This window comes from Lepidochelys kempii, chromosome 8 (assembly GCF_965140265.1).
Source record: "Lepidochelys kempii isolate rLepKem1 chromosome 8, rLepKem1.hap2, whole genome shotgun sequence".
NCBI classification, from domain to species: Eukaryota; Metazoa; Chordata; order Testudines; family Cheloniidae; genus Lepidochelys; species Lepidochelys kempii.
The window spans coordinates 97,500,581-97,520,133 of record NC_133263.1 but is presented as its reverse complement, the minus strand read 5'-3'; the positions used below and the strand labels follow the sequence as shown (position 1 = coordinate 97,520,133).

Genomic DNA, 19,553 nt, shown 5'->3' with positions numbered 1-19,553 from the left:
AATTTGACCAGTCATCCAAATCCAAACCGATCAGACAATGTTGCTTGCCCTGGTTTTAACTGAGCCAAAGCAGCCAGAACACAGTTTGCTCAGTGGGGTTTAGAGAAGAAAAACATATCTTCATGCAGGCTCTGCAGAGAGTGGACTGAGCAAAACCTTGCTATCCCTCTGCACCCCCACCTTTCATAGTGGGTGCCTTTGCATTGCAGGCCTTAAATGAAGCTGCCTTTTCCAAATGCATCATCCTGCAAGAGGAGAAGAGACATACCAGCTCAGGGATGCTCCAGCTTTGCTCCACTGAAGGTCACTTTGGTATGGGAGCCTAAAGCCAGTTAATATACATAGCAAGATAAGCATGGCATGGTGTCACATCATCTCTGACATGTGAAGTATGGCACTGTATGACTTTGGGGGCCACACTTGGCTTGTGCAGTGCACACGTTGGTTACCCTGATCTAGTTCTACCAAAGCAAGATACTGGCACCTCCTGCAGGGTGAATCTGTCCAGGCTCCTGGTACTCTTTTTTTACTTTAGAACAATTAGAGCACTGAGGAGAGACTTGTGGGCACACGCTACATAACAACAGTCAGCTGGGCTGGAGAGACCAGGTATTATCTTAATATTTTAATGAAAGGGAGAGGCGCCTCAATTCCATAACTGACAAATTACATCTGAGGTACTCCATTTATACATTTAAATGATCATTAACATCGCAGCTGTAGTAGCAAAAATGGGGAAGCCAAATCTAAAGCAGATTCACAGATTTTAAGGCTTGGGAGACCATACATACTGATAATCTAGCCTGATCTCCTGCATAACACATGCCACAGAATTTCACTCAGAAGAGAGGATGGTGTGAGCTAGTCACTATGGCATTCAGAAACATATCCTCACTCTCAAAAAGTTCTCCATTACACAAGTGGCAAGAGGGGCTCTGTGAAAGTTGTGCTTTGGTTTGAAGAATTTTCCAAAAGTAGAATGAGAAAAGACGACTAGGCTTATGGTTAAGGCTCACTATTGGCAATCAAGAAGCCTGGATCCCATTCCCAGTAAGCCACAAGCTTACTGTGCAGCTTTCGGCATGTCAAAACTTAACCACTTTGCCTCTGTTTCCCCAACAGTAAAATGAATATTGTACAGACAGGTATTTACTGACCTGACAGAAAGGTAATAAGGATTAATTCTTTACAGTTTGTGAGCCACTCTGAAATCCTCAAATGGAAAGAAGTAGAGAAATACTATGTATTAGCCACTGTGAGACACAACACTACACTCAATCAGCCAGCTGTCTGGACTAGCAAGCTCAACAAGCTTTTGTGAATTCATTTTGAGTTCCATAGTCAACAGGGATGCCTCAGCTAAGCATTATGAATCAATAAATTTACTGCATCAGAATTAATGAACCCATCCATCTTTCTAGTCACCCACTTTGCCTCCTGGAAACAACACTGCATAAGTGATTCGGATCTGCCCCGCAACAAGCACATGGAGTGGTGCTCCTGTTGAAGTGAACCAGAGTCACACGTTCACGTCTACAGGCCGTATTTTTTCCTAAAACTCGACGAAAACATTAAGAATGTTTGGTCCAAATGGATTGGTGGGAGTGACCATCTCTTCATCCTTACCGGCTAAAGGGAGATGGTCGTTCGATACAGCTTTGTCTGGTTCTCTTACAGGGGTGGATGGCGACATGGCTTTTTTCACACTCTCAGAAGAGTGCTCTTCCTGGGCTACAGCAGATGGCACCATAATTGGCTTTACAACTTGTGTTGGCTTCTGAGGCAGCTGAGCAGGCTTTTTGGCAACAGGGGCCTGTGTGGGAGATTCACTCTAGCATGGCAAAAGGAACTAAATGTTAAACACATAAAATCTAATACAAGGCTCCAGCAACTCAAAATATTAATGGCACAGTCCACTGTATCAGACTTCTGCTGATACACTGAGAGTAGCAAAGGACCCCAGCCAGACACTTTAACTCAGTCTAAAAGTGATGTCATGCCAGGTTTGGCTGCTTGCTTGGACAAGAAACAGATTAAACATGGTGCTAATTTGGAAGAGAGGCAAAGAAAGGCAGGAACAGAAAATTGTCAAGATAGTTTTCATCATCTAAAATTGCACTCCACTTGAAAATATGAAACACGTTGGTCAGTAACAACCTGAGTGGAAAGAACCAACCCAAAATCTTATGGTAGGTGTAGATTGCTAGACAGCATGTAAACGCCATATAAAATTCTGAACCACCAGGAGGCCACTTTTGAGTGCTAAAGGGCTGTACAGGTGGAATAGCTACCACAGAGGCAGTTGTTTTGAAGGCAAAACCCACATTTAAACAGATACAGGGAAACAGACATAAGGAAAAAAGGCAAGCCAAATTATAGCCCTATAAATCCCTTTAAAACAATTCAAGGTCTTTCATGTAGGATGAACTCTTTGCAATTCTCACCTCATCAAAAGATCTCACCTTTACACTCCCAGCTGATTCTTACTGTCCCCCTACCCCAACAGACCAGAATCCTGTACTGTTCCAGCTTCCAGAAGAAAGGTATTTTATTGCAATACCACACCCAGCTGGAAATCCAATAGCTTCTTCTCCACACAAAAGAAGATATGTTTTTAAAAAAAATTAGACATATTGGTAAGTAATTCAAACCTCCACCTCTTCATCTTCTTTCTCCTCCATGTTAGCCAGATGGTTGGCGCTTTCCAGCACGGCAGCTATTGTACTGTTGCCATCTGTGGGTGTCACACCGGGAATGGGGGGGAATCCTGAGGAAGAAGGAGCTATGGTTCAAAACAACCAAATGAAACAAACCCTAAATTCTGTAACTTTTGCCCTTTCCAGGGATGTAAGTCTTTCTCTCTGTCATCATCCCTTCAGGATCAGTGCTTGGAAAAGCTCAACAGTTCTGAAAGTATTTATCATCATCCACCAATTTAACCCCTGGGAAAGTCTTTCCCACATAACTTTAGAAGTCAATGCCTCATGAATCACAAAAGGCAGAGACAAAGGCTATGCACTATCTGAAAACTGATATTTTCACTTTCCCAGTGGTATTACACATTCCTAACAATGATATTTCACAAACTATTGGACTGTTAGACATGCACCGATTTCTCAGTTTAGCTGCTTTTTTGACACAGGATTAAGCCTAAATAGCCAATCCTGATTTGTGTAATCTTCAATGCCTGTTACGCCTTGTTTCCCCAATAACTATTACTATGTGCGCTCCACTGGAACATCACAGCAATTCTACATCCCTCTGCAGCTCAGCAGTTTCAGCAAGAGCAGCACCACAGTAGTTAAGAAATGTTAAACCCATTACAATTCTTTTGACCATTTTCTGTCCTTTTGAAGGGGAGTGAATGGCTTTGATAATGGGAGACAGTCTTTAATTTCTAAGGTCTTGTCTACACTGCCACTTACAGCGCTGAAACTTTCGTAACTCGGGGTGTGAAAAAACATCCCCCTGAGGGATGCAAGTTTCATCACTGTAAAATGGCAGTGTAGATAGTGCTGCTGCACTCCCAGCACTGGTAGCTATTCCTCTCATGGAGGTGGTTTCATTACAGCACTGGGAGAGCTCTCCAGTCACCAGTTCAAATCCAGCCTGGGTCAGTAGTGACCAGAGTTACCACTATAAGATAGCTGCTTGGTGGCACTCACATTGCTAAAACCATCCTTGTTAGTAGTCTCAGCAACCAGGCCAAGGACGGTCTGTGACTGAACTGCTCTCACCCCAGAGATGGCTACTCCAGGGGAGAGGGCAGGTTTGAGGTATACTGCAGAGCAGCCTGTGCAGCACCTGATCCATGACTAAACAGAGGATTTCTGTCTCTAAAGCTGATGTCATGTCTGGCCCCTTTCAAAGTTCAGATGCAGTGAAATGAACACAAATATCCCCCAGACCTAACACAACATTGCTGGTTTCAGTGGGTGTTCATGTCTAAGTCACATATGCCCTTAAAAACCTGGTTTGAAAAATATTTACATAGCCAAGATGCGTAAGAAGTTTAGGAATTATGTTACTTTCCCACTGGTTTATAGACACAGCAGTTTCTCCTTAAAGGCACTGACATTTAACAGGAAACAGGCCATGTTTTACAAGTTGTGGTTGTTTGTGTTTTTTTAAACACATTAAACCATCACAGCCACCTAAAAAACTTGGCACAGGGATTAAAATAGGTTACCGTGCCACGTACATCCCCTGGAAAAAGAGAGCTGGGCATGGTGATCGAAGGAGTGATATGGTGTTCAGATACAGTGATGAACATGGCAGGACATGGAATTGCCAGGATAGAGGACATAGAACAGCTGAAGTTAGAGACAGAGAATTCCTGTTAGGCCCTCTTATCCATCCCCTTATGAATGCAGGATCATTCCTTACAGTATAGAAAACAGAAAAAAGGAAGTGTGGCTAGTTCTGAGTTCTATTCCTGGCCCTCACTGACTTTTAACGTGACCACGCTGGGTCACTTTGCCTCTTTGTGTCTTAATTTCCCCAACTGACCTTGGGGAACAACAACACTGAGCTTCCTCATAGGTATGGCCCTACCAAATTTACGTACATGAAAAATGCATCATGGACCATGAAATCTTGTCTCCCACCATGAAATCTGGTCTTTTGTGTGCTTTTACCCTATACTATAGAGATTTCATGAGGGAGGCCAGTGTTTCTCAAATTGGGGGTCCTGACCCAAAAGGGAGCTAAAGGGGGGGCTGCAAGGTTATTCTAGGGGGGTCACGGTATTGCCACCCTGACTTCTGCACTGCCTTCAGAGCTGGGCAGCTGCAGAATGGCAGCTGTTGGCCAGGAGCCCAGATCTGAAGGCAGTGCCCCGCCGACAGCAGAACAGAAGTAAGCGTGGCAATACCATATGATGTCACCCTCACTTCTGCACTGCTGCCTTCAGAGCTGGATGGCTGGACAGTGGTAGCTGCTGACTGAGGGCCCAGCTCAGCAGGCAGCAGCGCAGAAGTAAGGGTGGCAATACCACACGAGGCCATCCTTCCTTCTGTGCTGCTGCCGGCAGCTGCTTTGCCTTCAGAGCTGGGCTCCTGGCCAGCAGCCACTGCTTTCCTGCTGCCCAACTCTGAAGGCAGCACCACAGAGAGCAACAGCAGAAGTAAGGTTAGCCGTAGTGCAACGCTCCCTACAATAACCTCGTGAAACCCCCACAACTCCTTTTTGGGTCAGGACCCCTACAATTACAACACCGTGAAATTTCAGATTTAAATAGCTGAAATCATGAAATTTACAATTTTTAAAATCCTATGACCATGAAATTGACCAAAACGGACAGTGAATTTGGTAGGACCCTACTCACAGGGGTGCTGCAAGGCATATTTAACAGGTGTAAATAGACTTATGCCTACTGTAGAACTGGAAATTACCTGCTAGAACATCTCCAGAGATTTCACAACTCCCTGCAAATAAACTAAAGAGCAAATATTCCCAGTGCTTCCCCTCCCCCAAACTGGGCTGGCGGATCGGGCAGGGAGTGACCACTCAAGCGCTTGCCTATTGTTAAATCATGCTCTCCAACTTGTCTGAGTAGGACCAGCTGGAGCACTGTTCAAATGTTCACACTTCCTTACAGACAAGGTCAATAGCCAAGAATATGCAACCAAGTGAAAAAGTTAACAAGCGTAATAAACAGTTCTACAGTGTATTCTTCAGTGCTGTCATTCGGCCAAGCCAGTCTTCCCACTGTGAAACAGGAGGAGAAGCTCAATGGGCTTCTGAAACAATACTACCAGAAGTTCTCTGGGTCCTAACAAATAAGGGAAATGTTGGTGATAGGGTGTTTCATATACACACTTACCAGGGGGAACTGGTAATTCAGCAAAATTCACTTTTCTCCCTGCTTTATGGGTTCTTATGGCATCTTGGTATTGCTGTAATCAGAGATGCTGGTTAGGCATAGGCTGGACTTGGCTATTGTTAAGTTAGCAGTCATTTCATGCTCAAACTAGGAGACACACTGATGCAGAATGTAAGGTGCTTTGCTATAAAGTCACATGCTGCTTTCCAAGTTCTTTGTGCACTGCAGGTTTTCTATACAAACATGAATCTTTGTTGAACTTGTTGCCAGGACCGGCATAGGCCTTGAAGGGCTGCAGAAATCACAAATGCAGACAGTGAGCAAAATAAGTGTCTCTCTCATCTTTCTTCCTAGTGGCCTCTCCACTCCCTAGACCAGTGGTCCCCAAACTGTGGGGCTGTCAGGGTTCCCTCCCCACTCTGAACTCTAGGGTACAGATGTGGGGACCCGCATGAAAGACCCCCTAAGCTTATTTCTACCAGCTTAGGTTAAAAATTTCCCCAAGGCACAAATCCTTCCTTGTCCTTGGATGAGTACTGCTGCCACCACCAAGTGAGTTAGACAAAGATTCAGGAAAAGGACCACTTGGAGTTCCTGTTTCCCCAAAATGTTCCCCCAAGCCTCTTCACCCCCTTTCCTGGGGAGGCTTGAGAATAATCTACCAACCAGATAGGTAAACAAGGTGAGCACAGACCAGACCCTTGGGTTTTTAGGACACTAAAACCCAATCAGATTCTTAAAAAAACAGAACTTTATTATAAAGAAAAAAAAGTTAAAGAAGCACTTCTGTAAAATCATGATGGAAGGTATTTTACAGGGTAATAAGACTTAAAACACAGAGGATTCCCACCTAGGCAAAACTTCAAAGTTACAGAAAACAGGGATAAACCTCCCTCTTAGCATAGGGAAAATTCACAAGCTAAAACAAAAGATAATCTAATGCATTCCTTGCTATTACTTACTATTTCTGTAATATTAGATGTAACATTTCAGTAGCAGCTGGATTACTTGCTTGGTCTCTCTCTTTGTCTCAAACACACACAGAGCACAAAACAAAGCCTTCCACTCACCCCAGATTTGAAAGTATCTTCTTTCCCCATTGGTCCTTCTGGTCAGGTGCCAACTAGGTTAATTGAAGTGATTAACCCCTTACAGGTAAGGGGATTCTGTATCTCCGGCGAAGAGGGATTTTATTTTACTGTATACATAAAGGTTGTTATCCTTCCCTTTATATTTATGACAGAGGCGCACCCTGAACATTCAGGGGAGTGCACAGGGGGCCCAGGTCAGTCCCCATGTTGGAGGCAGGGAAGCAGTGCCCCCCAGCTCTGCTCCTGCCCCCACCCCCCAAGCTGCATCCCTGTCCCCCAGTCGCGGCCCCGCTCCACCCTCGTTCAGAATGGCCCTCTCTGTCTCCTGGCCAGCTCCACCTCCTAGCCCCAGCTCCTCCCCCATCCCCAGTTCTGCCCTCATTCCCTCTCTGCCTCCAGGTCAGCTCCACCTCTAGCCTCAGCTCCTCCCCCACATCCCCAGCTCTGCCTTCAGCCCAAGCTCCTCTGCTGAGGAAGCCTTGACTGTGCAGTAATGGAGCAGTGTCCGCAAAGAGATTCCATTATTGGTCAGGGGGCATGACAGTAACTGCCAAGGCAATGAGCCTTTTCCTCACACTCCACCAGTAAACAAACAAAAGACATTTCTCTGCGGAAGCGTGTCCGCAAAAAACCTCAGAACTCCAGGGACTGGATAATCAGAAAGAATTTTTCAGACTAGTCTTTTTTTTGTGAGCCTCCAGTTCTGCACTAATGATTGTACCCACAACAGAGGTCCCTTAGATGTCTATGTCCCTGTGTTCAAGCCCACAGAAATGGAAGAATAGTGTCTGAGTACCCAACCTTTAACATCCCTCAGTTTCAACAGGTTCACACATTAACTGCTTGTGTCCCACGGAGCCTAGTACAAATTGCTTGATACACATTAGACACCATCCCATGAAAACCATTTAGGGGACTGGTACTCCCGCCTTCTGCAGTGGCGCACAAGAAACAGCATCAAAAAGGTTACACTGTATTGAAAGTCTATTATGCAGCCAGAAGGGATGGCTGAGGAGTCTAAACATTATGTTTTAAAGATCCACTCCTCCTTAGACTCTCAGCCTCCAGTCAGTTATGTCAGCACTACATTCTATAGGCAGTTTAAGTTCCCATCCAGAGAATTCCTGCCTTGTAAAGACCAAGGTTCTACATGGAGGAGTAAAACGCCATATCCATGTAGGGGTTTGCACAAGTGTCTTTGGACAAAAGGTCTCCATCCCCCCACTGCTCTGCCTTGAAGCACTGAATTTCAATGGGGTTGTATATGCACAGTTTATAGAATATTTCATTGATAGAGGTGCTGTGCAGGAAGGAGCAGAAGGTTAACTATTTTAGCTCATTCCAGCTGGCCGGACAATATACATAAATTATTTCAAATACTTTAATGCTTTGCTAGCCAGCTCCAGAGGAATGAGCTCAAGCAGCTTTGCTGAAGCCAAGCTACTTACTGTGCTTCCCTTTTACCTTGGCTATCCTCTCATGCATCCTGCCTTTCCGATCATCCCCACTTGCTTTGGCCTGTGCTGCTGCAGATCTGTATTTCTCCAACCTCTGCTGCAAAGCTTCCAGCACAGTTTTCGGCTGCTGAGCAGACACTGAAATAATACAGACAATAAAATGCCACATGATTGAGACTTCAGAACATGTGCCAGCTGCCTCCATTCCCTGCCTTCCCCAACCTCCTGCAGAGCCATTGACACAGAACTGAAATCCTATCAAGGGCTACTTTTATTACATAAAAGCACCACAGAGCTTTATTACTGACTAAGTGTTGTTAAACCTTTTTCTTCATAAAGAAGAAGTTATTCACTTGTGCAGTAACGATAGCTCTTTGAGATGTCTCCCCCATGGGTGCTCTACTGTAGGCGTAATTGCACCCCTGTGCTGCTGATTGGAGAATGTTGGTAGCAGTGGCCATAGGTCTGCACATGACTCTCTCTCCTCGTGCCCTGCAATGAGGCTAGCCAGCATGCACAAACTAACGCCCTTCAGCTCCTTCTCTACCACAGAGTCATTGATAAGTACTCTGAAGTAGAGGAGAGGCAGCTGGGTTGTGGAGCACCCACAGGGGGACAAATCTCGAAGAACCATTGTTACTGCACAAGGTGAGTAACAACTTCTTCTTTGAGCAGTGTTCCTATAAGTGCTCCACTGTAGGTGACTCCTATGCAGTACCTGTATGGAGGGCTGGGACTTCAGAGTTGGGTCAGTTACAGATGACAGTACTGTGGAGCCAAAGATGACATTGGAGGCAGAGTCCGCAGTGATCACATAATGTTCTGCGAAGGTGTGGACTGATGTCCATGTCGCCACTCTACAGATCTCTGAGACAGGGACATTCTTGGAGAAGGCAACAGATGAGGAGATGACCTTGTGGAGTGTGTACAAATAGTATCTGGAGAGGTCATATTGCTAACTTGTCTGATATAGTTAAAGACCCACTTGGAAAGCCTTTAGGCTGATATTACCAAGCTGTTGGATCTTTCCGCAACAGAGAGGAAAAATCTGGGGAACTTCCTGAAGGCCTTCGTTCTGTCCAGGTGGAAGGCTAGGGCCCCTCTGACATCTCGGGTATGTAATACAGCCTCTCTGTTGTCTCAGTGAGGCTTAGGATAGAAGGTTGGAAGATGAATCAATTGGTTTATGTGAAACAGAGAGGTTACCTCAGGGATGAATTTTGGATGTGGTCTGAGCGTAACCTTGTCCCAAATCAATAAGATATAGGGGGGGACGTGCCATCAGAACTGCTATTTCTCCTATTCTCCTTCCTATCAGGAAGACTGTTTTCACTGAGACGTAAGTAAGCAAACAAGTGGCCATGGGTTCGAAGGGATGCCTGGTCACTCCTTTCAGTATCAGGTTTAAGTCCTATGTGGGACTGGAAAGCCAAGTTTGCGGAAAGAAGTTTACTATACCCTTGAGGAACCTTTTGGTGGTTGGGTATGACAGAACTGAGTACCCCTCTACTGGATGGTTAAAGCCACTAAGTGGACTCTACGACAGCTTACAGACAGCCCCAGTCTTTTTAGGGCCAGTGCATAATCTAAGATGTGTGGAAAGGTCATGGATGTCAGGGAAACATTTGTTGGAATGTACACCAAATCCAAAAGCTGGACCATTTTTGCAGTTAAGTACGCTGTGTTGAGGATTTTCTGCTGTTTAACAATACCTCTTGCACTTCCATTGAACAGGTGCTCTCTAGGTATTTGAGCCAAGAAGGAGCCATGCCTTGAGGTGGAGAATCACCAGGTTGGGATGTAGAGTATGTTCTCTATTCTGTAAGAGGAGTCGCAGAGTGAGTGGGAGAGAGATTGGTGAGCGTGTTGCAAGCTGTGACATGTAAGGGTACCAGGTCTGTCTCAGCCACGAAGGAGCAATTAGACTGACATGTTCCCTTTCTTTTTATTTTCGGTAGGACCTTCAATAGCAGGGGAAAGAGAGGGAAGGCATAAAGGAGGTCCCTGTTTCAAGGGAGGAGGAGAGCATTGCCTAGGGAGTATTGTCCTATCCCTGCTCTGGAAGGGGTAGCTTGAACATTTCTTGCTCAGGGAAGTGGTGAACAAGTCTGTAGTCAGTGTCCCGCAATGCCTGAATAGCTCGTGAAGTACTAATGAATCTAGTTCCCACTCGTGGTCATGTGGGAATTTGTGACTAAGGCCATCCACCATCGAGTTCCGTGTACCTGGGAGGTAGGCCGTTGACAGCGTGACGTCGTGGGAGATACATCAGTTCCATAGTCTCATCGCTTCCTCACAGAGGGAAGGAGACCCAACTCTCCCTCATCAATTTATGTAGAACATACAGGCAACATTGTCTATTAATACTTTCATGTGTGACCGTTTGATCAGCAGGAGGAAGTAGATACAGGTATTCCTGACCAGGCTTAGCTTGAGGAGGTTGATGTGATATCTCAGTGGGTGACCATTTTCCTTGGGTCGTAAGGTCATTTAGATGTGTGCTCCACCCTATGAGCGATGCATCGGTGGCGAGAAGCAACAACGGAGTTTTTGCGCAAAGGGAATCCCTTTGCAAATGCTGGCTGGGTCTTTCCACTGGTCTAGGGAGATTTTGACCATGGTGGGTAGTGACAGGGGTTTGTCTAGTCTGTTTCTGTTTGGTCGGTGAACTACATCTGAAGGCACCGCATGTGAAGTCTGGTGTGAGGTATTACCACTGTGCCCGCTGCCATATGCCCTAAGAGTTGTAGAAAATGTCTGGCTAACATTTGTGGGGTGTTTTGAATGGTCTCTGTGAGTGTAGTCAGAGAGACCGACCTGTGCTGAGGTAGGAGGGTTCTGGCCTATAGTGTGTCAAGGTTGGCCCCTATAAACTCCAGGTGCTGCACTAGAGTGAGGGTTGATTTCTGAGCACTGATCTCCAGGCCCAGCTCTGTAAACAAGCGAATTGTGGTTTTGGTGATTCAGTGAGCCTCTTGGAGAGGCTGAGCTCTGAGGAGGCAATCGTCTAGGTAAGGGTAGATCATGATCCCTGGTGCATAAGTAGGTGGCCACTACTGAGAGAACCTTGGAAAATACTCTCGGGGCTGATGATAACCCAAAGGGGAGCACCATGTACTGGCCATGGTCTTGTCCCAGAGTGAATCTAAGAAATCATCTGAGAGTTGGTAGGATTGAGATGTGAAAACATGCATCCTAAAGATTGAGGGCTGAAAACCAGTCTCCCCATTCCAAAGCTGGAATGATGTTGCTAAAGTGACAATTTTGAATTTCTGAGCTGTGACAAACTTGTTGAGAGTGCTGAGGTCTAATATGGGTCTCCAGCCCCCTTTTATCTGGGTATTAGGAAATACTGAGAATAGAACTCTCTGCCTCATGGATGTTGAGGTACCGTTTCTATGGCTCCCAACTGGAGGAGACTGTCTACTTCTTGTTGTAGAAAACTCTCGTGAGAAGGGTCCCTGAAGAGGGACAGGAAAAGGTGTTGTGGAGGGGGCAGAGAGGTAAAATGGAGAGCGTACTTATAGCCATCTCTAGGACCCATCAGTCTGATGTTATGTACTCCCAGGTGCTGCGGAAAGCTGCCAGATGGTGGCCAAATGGGTGGGTAGTGATGGTTGGTTGTAACAGATGCAGAGAGTGGTTTGCTGGCACCTTGACCAACATATCAAAATTGGTGTTTGGACATGAATGGCTGGGACAAGGAAGATTGCTGACCATATGATTTATGTCTTGAGAATTTAATTTTCTTCCTCTGCAGCTTGTAGTATCATTTAGTTGGCTACTGGCATGTGGAAAGATTATGTTGGGGCTGTGGACTAAATTTCCTTTTTTGTCCCAATGTGTAGGTGCCCAGTGAATGGAGAGTGGCCCAAAAATTCTTCCAAGTGTGAAGGGAGGCATTGGTTTTCTCCGCGAAGAGCTTAATGCCCAGAAGATCTTCGACAGTTGCCTGCACCTCCTTTGTGAAACCCGACAAATGGAGCCAAGAGGCACGCTGCATCACCACTGCCATGGAGATGGATCTGGCTGCAGTATCGGCACCGTTGAAGGCAGACTGTATAGTTATCTTTGCTTCTAGCTACCCCTCTTGAATGATGGCCTTAAATTGGTTGCGATGCGACTCGGGCAGCTGCTCAGTTAAATTGTTCAGTTTTGAGTAGTTTGTGGAATCATATTTCACCATGAGGGCTTGGTAGTTGGTGATTCAAAACTGAAGCGTGACTGAGGAGTACACCTTCCTTCCAAAGTGGTCCAGACGCTGCCAGTCCCTATCATAGGGAGCGGACCTCATGTGGTATTGATGGCCACGAGAATTAATAGCATCCACCATGATGCAGTAGGGTAGAGGGTGGAAGAAGAGGAACTTTGCTTCTCTCACTGGGACACAGAACTTTTAGTCTGATTTCTTGCAATTCGGTGCAACTGATACTGGGGTCTACCATATGGTTCTCGCAGGGTCAAGAAGAGCCTCATTGATAGGGAGGGCAACTTTTGAGGAGGAAGATCAGAGGAGGATGTCCAGAAGCTTGTGGTGTGTGTCCTTGACCTCCTTCAGCAGTATCTGGAGAGAGTCAGCCACTCTCTTTGTGTGATCCTGGAATAGGCAAAAATTATCCAGCAAGGATTGTGAGGGAGGCATGACAGCCTCATCTGGGGAGGAGGAGGAGGATATAGTTTTTGGGGTCACTGCCTCCTCAGCATCACACTCACACTCCTCCAGGACTTCTTCTGGGGGCTCCGGAGCCCTGGACACCGTGTCGAAGAAGTGCGTCTTGGGGACTCACGGCTGGGACTAGAAACCTGAGAAGCATGGGGGCAGTATGCAGCCCAGCAGTTCCAGTAGAGCCACTGGGGGGGCATGGAGCTCTGTGATGGCACCCATGCATGGCCGTTTGAGGATGATGATAGTGGGGTCTTCTGAGGATATGCTTGGGGGCCCTGCTGGTATTGGGCACCCTAGGGGGCTTGGGAGGAGTACTAAAATATTCCCTCCTCCAGTTCACTATCCGAGTCCACACTAGAGATCGGTGGAACATGGCAAGGCAGCACGGAAGACTCCCATACTGGACGAAGGCTAGGTGTGGAGATCCTGGTACCGAAGAGAGGAGACTCGACTCTGGCACATCAGTTACACGGAGATCCCTCGAGTGCTGGAACTGTGGTGGTGCCAACCGGCTTGATGCCACTGGCAGTGCCAGAGGTGGATGGAGATATTGTCCACACCGGTTGTTCATGTACTGGTTGTTCAAGAAGCATTGTACCAATGGGGCATCACAGTACCAGTGGTGCCTTGGAGTGTTTGCTCCTGTCCTCCTTCTTAGGTATCACTGACTTGGTGCCTCTGCTAATTGAGTCTGTGGGCGTGTCAATGGTACCTGCCGCAATAGTCTTTCTTGAGCTGTGGATACTGGGCTTGGCCCATTTCAGCGCCGACAGTACTGAGGATACGAAGCATGCTGGGGATCGTTTGTAACTAGCTTGCGGCTCACTGTGGGGACTTCCCACTCTTTTTTCAACTTATGAGAGCATCAGCGGCTGATTTCTTTACCCCATAGCCCTTGGATTTGCCCGGAGACTCTTGGCGTGTGTCTGGAGAAGGTCTGAGAGCCACCTCCATGAATATACTCTTCTGCCTCAGCTCTCTGTCCTTGCGAGACCGAGGTCTAAGATGCTGGCAGAGAGCACAATTTTAAGGGACATGTCCTTCACTGAGGCAACGAATGTACCGTGAGTGTGTGTCTGCAACGGTGATAGCCTCATTGCATGAGAGGCGCTTCTTGAAGCCTGGAGAACCAGACATACCCCACTGGGGGAAGGGCCTCCAACAAGAAGGGTGGGAAGGAAAAAAAGTAAACCATATTTATTTTAGAAGATAAGGTAAAAAATAAAGAAACTACTACTAAAAATTAAGCTCTAGGCTGCAAAGAAAAGGATGAGATAAACGTCACTAATGGACAGCTAACAGCTCTGTCTCTAGCCGGGGCGGTTGAGAAGCAACTGAGGGGGTTAGCCCATGTGCACTCGCTACCCTCATGGCAGGGCATGAGGAGAGACAGCATGTGTGTGGACCTAATGGATATTGCTACTGAAATTCTCCAATCAGCAGCTTAGGGATGCAAGTACACCTACAGGTTTCAGAGTAGCAGCCGTGTAAGTCTGTATTCGCAAAAAGAAAAGGAGTACTTGTGGCACCTTGGAGACTAACACATTTATTTGAGCATAACCTTTTGTGAGCTACGAAAGCTTATGCTCAAATAAATGTGTTAGTCTCTAAGGTGCCACAAGTACGCCTTTTCTTTTTGCGAGTACACCTACAGTAGAACATCCATAGAAACAAACACTACTCAAAGTAGAAAGACCATTTATTATGTACTGCCATTATCCATTCCAGTATTCATGTATAATTTGGATCAGCATCCAAATATCATATAAGAATATGACTTACTACAGAGAAGTCCTGCTTTACAAATCCTACCTGAGGCTTCATGGCCCTGAGGTTTGAACGTTGTGAGGGGCTGGGAATTTTCAACGGGAACAGATGCCATCTGGTTTGATGGAGCCTGCGTCTTTTTCAGGCTTTCAAGATCTGTGAGGGAAGAGGCAATTTTCAAGTCTACATTAGGTAGGAATCTTTGGCATATAGGAGAGAATGTATGAACAATCTTGGTAATTTGCTAACAATTCTAGGACTTACGGCCAGAGAAGGATAGATAAATAACCCCACCTGTTAAGATATTCCAGCCCTGGCAGTGCTCAACACTGGATGCTTTAAAAGGCAATCTCCCACATCACCTCTCCAAATGTTGTATTTACTTATATAATATTATACTATGGGGAAAAATATTCCTCTGATCCCAGCCAGTGATCATTTTATGTCCTAAGGATTTATACCCCTTATAAAATGTTTATCCTAGCTAGTGTAACTACACTTTTTCATAATTAAAGCTATGTCCAATTATGTTTCTGAATCTTACTAAGCTGCCTCAACAACATCCTACATCCGTGAGTTCTACAGGTCAAGTGTTGGGGGAGTATTGTTTTTATCTAGTTTAAGTCTTCTGCAGGACTGGAATTTATTTTAACACCAATGTTTGTTCCAGGATCAGAAATTTCTACGTCCTAAAAGTATGGGTCATGGTCCATCCACATGTCTGTAACTGTCAGGTCATGTGATAGACTTTAAAAATGATACCATTCTGATTAGCATCTTGTCCTCCTCATTTCTCCTTCCACTAACCATTTTAGCTGCTGCTATCTCTGAATTTACAAGAATCAGAAAATTACACCTGATATCAACTGGAACCTGTAATTCCCAGAAGCGTGCAGATGAAGATGAAATCAGTGAATGAAGTCACTGAAGATGAAATCAGAATGTAGAAGTTTTAAAAGGAGAGGCACTCTATCTTACAACCTGTCACTTAAATCAGAGTTTCTATTACTCTAGTTTGTGGAGCAGCTTCTGTCACAATGGAAAAACATGTGTTATACTGCAAGGATTGATGTTTCCTGATAAGTGTAGGCTAGTCAAAAACATTCAGATTTCTACAGGCTTTTTTTTTTTATTATTAAATAAAGATGTTCAAAACACACCCTGCTCACAAGCCTCTCTGCATCCCTATGGTGCTTCGTATCTTTATTTGATGCGAATACAACTTATGACACCAGAATTGGAGACATCCAGCAGGAGAGAACCAAATCACAAAATGAACTAGACAGATTTAAGGGAAGGAAAGGGATGAAGAGGGTTGGAGGAAACAAAGAGAGAATCAGTTCTAAGAAATGTAAATTCCTATTTCCCAGGGTGGGGTGGGGTGTGTGAAAGACATACAAAATGGAAAAGGCATAATCAAGAAGCTACACCCACTGCACTACAGCAAGTTCAACACCATCTTGACTCCTTTATCTTACCCCAGTAATGTTATTTCATATAGCCATGAATTGGAGATGATGCAGAGAATGCGTGGAATCAGGACTGGGGGGCAGGGAAGATGTCCACAAGAAGATCTTTGGTCCACAATCTGGAGTCCAAAAACCACTGTCTTAAACCATTGGGAAGCTGGGATTCTCAGCACTCATTTCTAACCCAGATGGTTCAAAAGAGTGACTTTAAAATGGGCGCTGACCCTTCAGTTCACTATGCCCATTTGTTACTAGATAACAGGAGAGGCTTAAAAGGCAGCTTTTTTATGTCCATCTAAAAAACTCTTCTGCTCTTACCTTGTGGAGCTGGGGGCATATCCTGGAGGTCTACTGGCTGTCCACTATCCAGTGCTTCTAAGACCATTGCACATTTCTAAAACAAACAGAAAAACAAAGCCAAAGGAGACTTATCTTGTGTGTTCAGAAACCATACATGATCATTTGGAGCAGCCATGTGAACATAGGGCTCATTTGCCAGGATTCAGACCCCTAACACAGAAGCTTGGTTTGTGAAAACATACCTTGCCAGTCTTCATATATTCTTTTGCCTTCTCTAGATCTCCTTGCTGTTTGGCTTTCAGAGCTGCTAATTTATATTCTTTCTGTCTTGTAACCAGTAGTGTTCGTGTGCTCATGGTAAGGGAATCTACAGAAGAATGAAATCAAGACTTATAAAGGCACCTGATATCTGCATCCTTTGACATTCTCATACATCCAAAGATTCATTATTTTCCTATTGCTTTCACTCACACATCCACATTATGTACAATAGCTTCTTTATCTAGGGGCATCCCTAGAAGTCCTGCCAACCATGGCAATTCCAGCAACAATGACTGAAAACACCACTGTGCAATTCCACAGTGCCTTTCATTAAGATCACAAAGCTCTTTACAAACAGTGAATTTTTCCTCACAGCTCCTCTGCAAGGCAGGGAAGCATTACCATCATTAATTGACCGAGGAAGTGAGGCAGAGAGACCACAATGAGAGACGTGAACAGACACCTCAGAAGAGGAAGGAACCTTTAGGATGTCTTCACCCTGTCACTATAGCACATCCTTAGAGTGAAATCTGGGAGTCAGGACTCCAAAGTTCTATTCCTGACTGCAACTGACTCAACTGTGTGACCCTGAGCAAGTCATGAACTCTGTGCCTCAGTATCCTATTTGTAAAGCACTTTGATACGCTCAAGTAAAAGGTGCTAAAGAAGCGCAATGTATTATTGAATCATAACCTGGCTGGGATGATGTGTGCTCCAAGGAAAAGCTGGCATGTTGAAATTACCTACCATCTTGTAATGTGGCACCCATTTCCAGGACAGAAGTAGCAGCAGCATGTCCTTGTAAAGAGGCTGGCTCTGGAGACAACTTTATATCATTGACAGGCTGTAGCTCATGGTCTGCAGGTGATTCCACTTTCTCCTTGGGTATTACTTTGTCTGGATCACCTAAATTTTCTGGCACAGCTCCTGTGGCTCGAGGCATATTAGCAGAGCTTCTCCCTGATGCTACAGGTGGTGGCATTTCTTCCTCATTAATCTTTTTGCCCTTCTTCATTGCAGCCAGCATAGTTTCCAGCATCTAGCAAAAATTGAGGAGTGAAGTCAACAGGTACTGGCATTTCCATCACATACACAGCTTGTGTACAATCACCACAACTCAGCAAACTCATATCCTTATTTAGGACCCACCATGTCATTCTTTATGGAGAGCTACTAGACATCTCTGCCCATTCGTATTTCCTCCTCCTATTTTTTTTGGTCACATGGGAGTCTTAGCCCTGCTGAAACATGCCTGATTGACACAGCAACAGTTTTTCTCTATAGAGCAAGTAATACAAGCTTCCTCCATTCTACCCTGTCAGTATATCACAACAAACATGATGGTAGAGGATCCTACCTCTAGGAATGAGAAGACAGGTCAGTCTCTATGGCCCAATCAATCTTTTGTGGCTCAGACTTCCAAAAGGTGAGCCATTCAGTGCTAACTATGGAACTAAATTTTGTAGTAAGTCTTGGTATATTTTAAACACAGCCTTTCGTGTGGTATCTTAGTGCAAGTGCAGATCTCTGTCCAGCAGATCTGGAATGAGATCACCAAATTAATTTCACATGGCCCAGGCAGCCATCAGATGGTAACAGACAAAACTGGATTTGAACCAGCTTTTGAAAGGTGAAAGGCCCCTGCTCTTATTTCCAAACTCATGAGCTACACAGTCCCCTTGCTAAGTAACAAAGCCCAATTTCAGCTGAATTCTTTAACCCAACACCAAACATTATCCCCATTATAGGGGCTACTTAACACCTAGGTTAGGCAACAAAGCCAAAAAAGTAACATGGACTTCACAGCAGAACATACATTTATGAGAAAGTCACGTGGAACTGTGTCAAAACAGCGTAATTAAAATCAAGATATATTACATCTACGATTTCCCTCCTACCCACTAGCCCAGTAACCCTGTCAAAGAAGGAAATTAGGTTGGTTTGGCATGATTTGACAAATCCATGCAGGCTATAACCCTATTATCATTCAGGTGCTTACAACATGATTATTTAATAATTTGTTCCTGTATCTTTCCAGATGTTGAAGTCTGGCAGACTGGTCTTTAATTCCCTGGGTCCTCTTTGTTCCCCTGTTTAAAGAAAGATAGGTACTGTGTCTGCCCTTTTCCAGTCCTCTGGGACCTCACCCATCCTCCATGAGGTCTCAAAGTGCTAATGGTTCTGAGATTGCTTCAGATGGCTCCTTAAGTACCCTAGGATGAATTTCATCAGGCCTTGCAGACCTGAATAACTCTAACTTATCTAAATATTCTTTAGCCTGTTCCTTCCTAGTTTCGGCTTGCATTCCTTCTCTTTTGTTGTCACTATTGTGTTGAGTACCCAGTCACCATTAATCTTTTTAGTGAAGACTGAAGCAAAATAGGCATTAAACACCTCAGCCTTCTTGACGCCACCAGTTATGAGCACTCCTTCCCCACTAGATAGAGGGCCTACATTTTCCTTTGTCTTCCTCTTGTGCCTAATGTCATTTATAGAATGACACCTTATTGCCTTGTATGACACTGTATGGAATATAAGTGACCATTTGTAATATTACTGATAGCAATATTATAAATAGGGTCCTACCAAATTCATGGTCCATTTTAGTCAATTTCACAGTTATAGGATTTTAAAAATCATAAATTTTATGATTTCAGCTATTTAAATCTGAAATTTCACAGTGCTGTAATTGTAGGGGCCCTGATCCAAGAAGGAGGT

General features: G+C 44.9%; 1 protein-coding gene across 14 annotated transcripts in view; it reads right to left on the bottom strand.

The window, feature by feature from the left end:
• Positions 1-19,553, bottom strand: part of CC2D1B (coiled-coil and C2 domain containing 1B) — a 133,763-nt gene that overhangs the window by 92,325 nt on the left and 21,885 nt on the right. For 13 of the 14 annotated variants that reach the window (XR_012160487.1, XR_012160481.1, XR_012160483.1 and 10 more), the window contains 8 exons: positions 17,583-17,874; positions 16,817-16,941; positions 16,593-16,668; positions 14,851-14,961; positions 8,380-8,510; positions 5,825-5,897; positions 2,652-2,767; positions 1,627-1,831 (listed from right to left, as the gene is read on the bottom strand). Coding sequence is in view for 7 of the 14 variants with exons in the window: in XM_073357706.1 (XP_073213807.1) it covers positions 1,627-1,831; positions 2,652-2,767; positions 5,825-5,897; positions 8,380-8,510; positions 14,851-14,961; positions 16,593-16,668; positions 16,817-16,941; positions 17,583-17,874 (1,129 nt within the window). In the remaining 7 variants the exon portion in view is untranslated. The remainder of the gene's footprint in view (positions 1-1,626; positions 1,832-2,651; positions 2,768-5,824; positions 5,898-8,379; positions 8,511-14,850; positions 14,962-16,592; positions 16,669-16,816; positions 16,942-17,582; positions 17,875-19,553) is intronic. The other variant, XM_073357709.1, reaches the window with a different exon arrangement.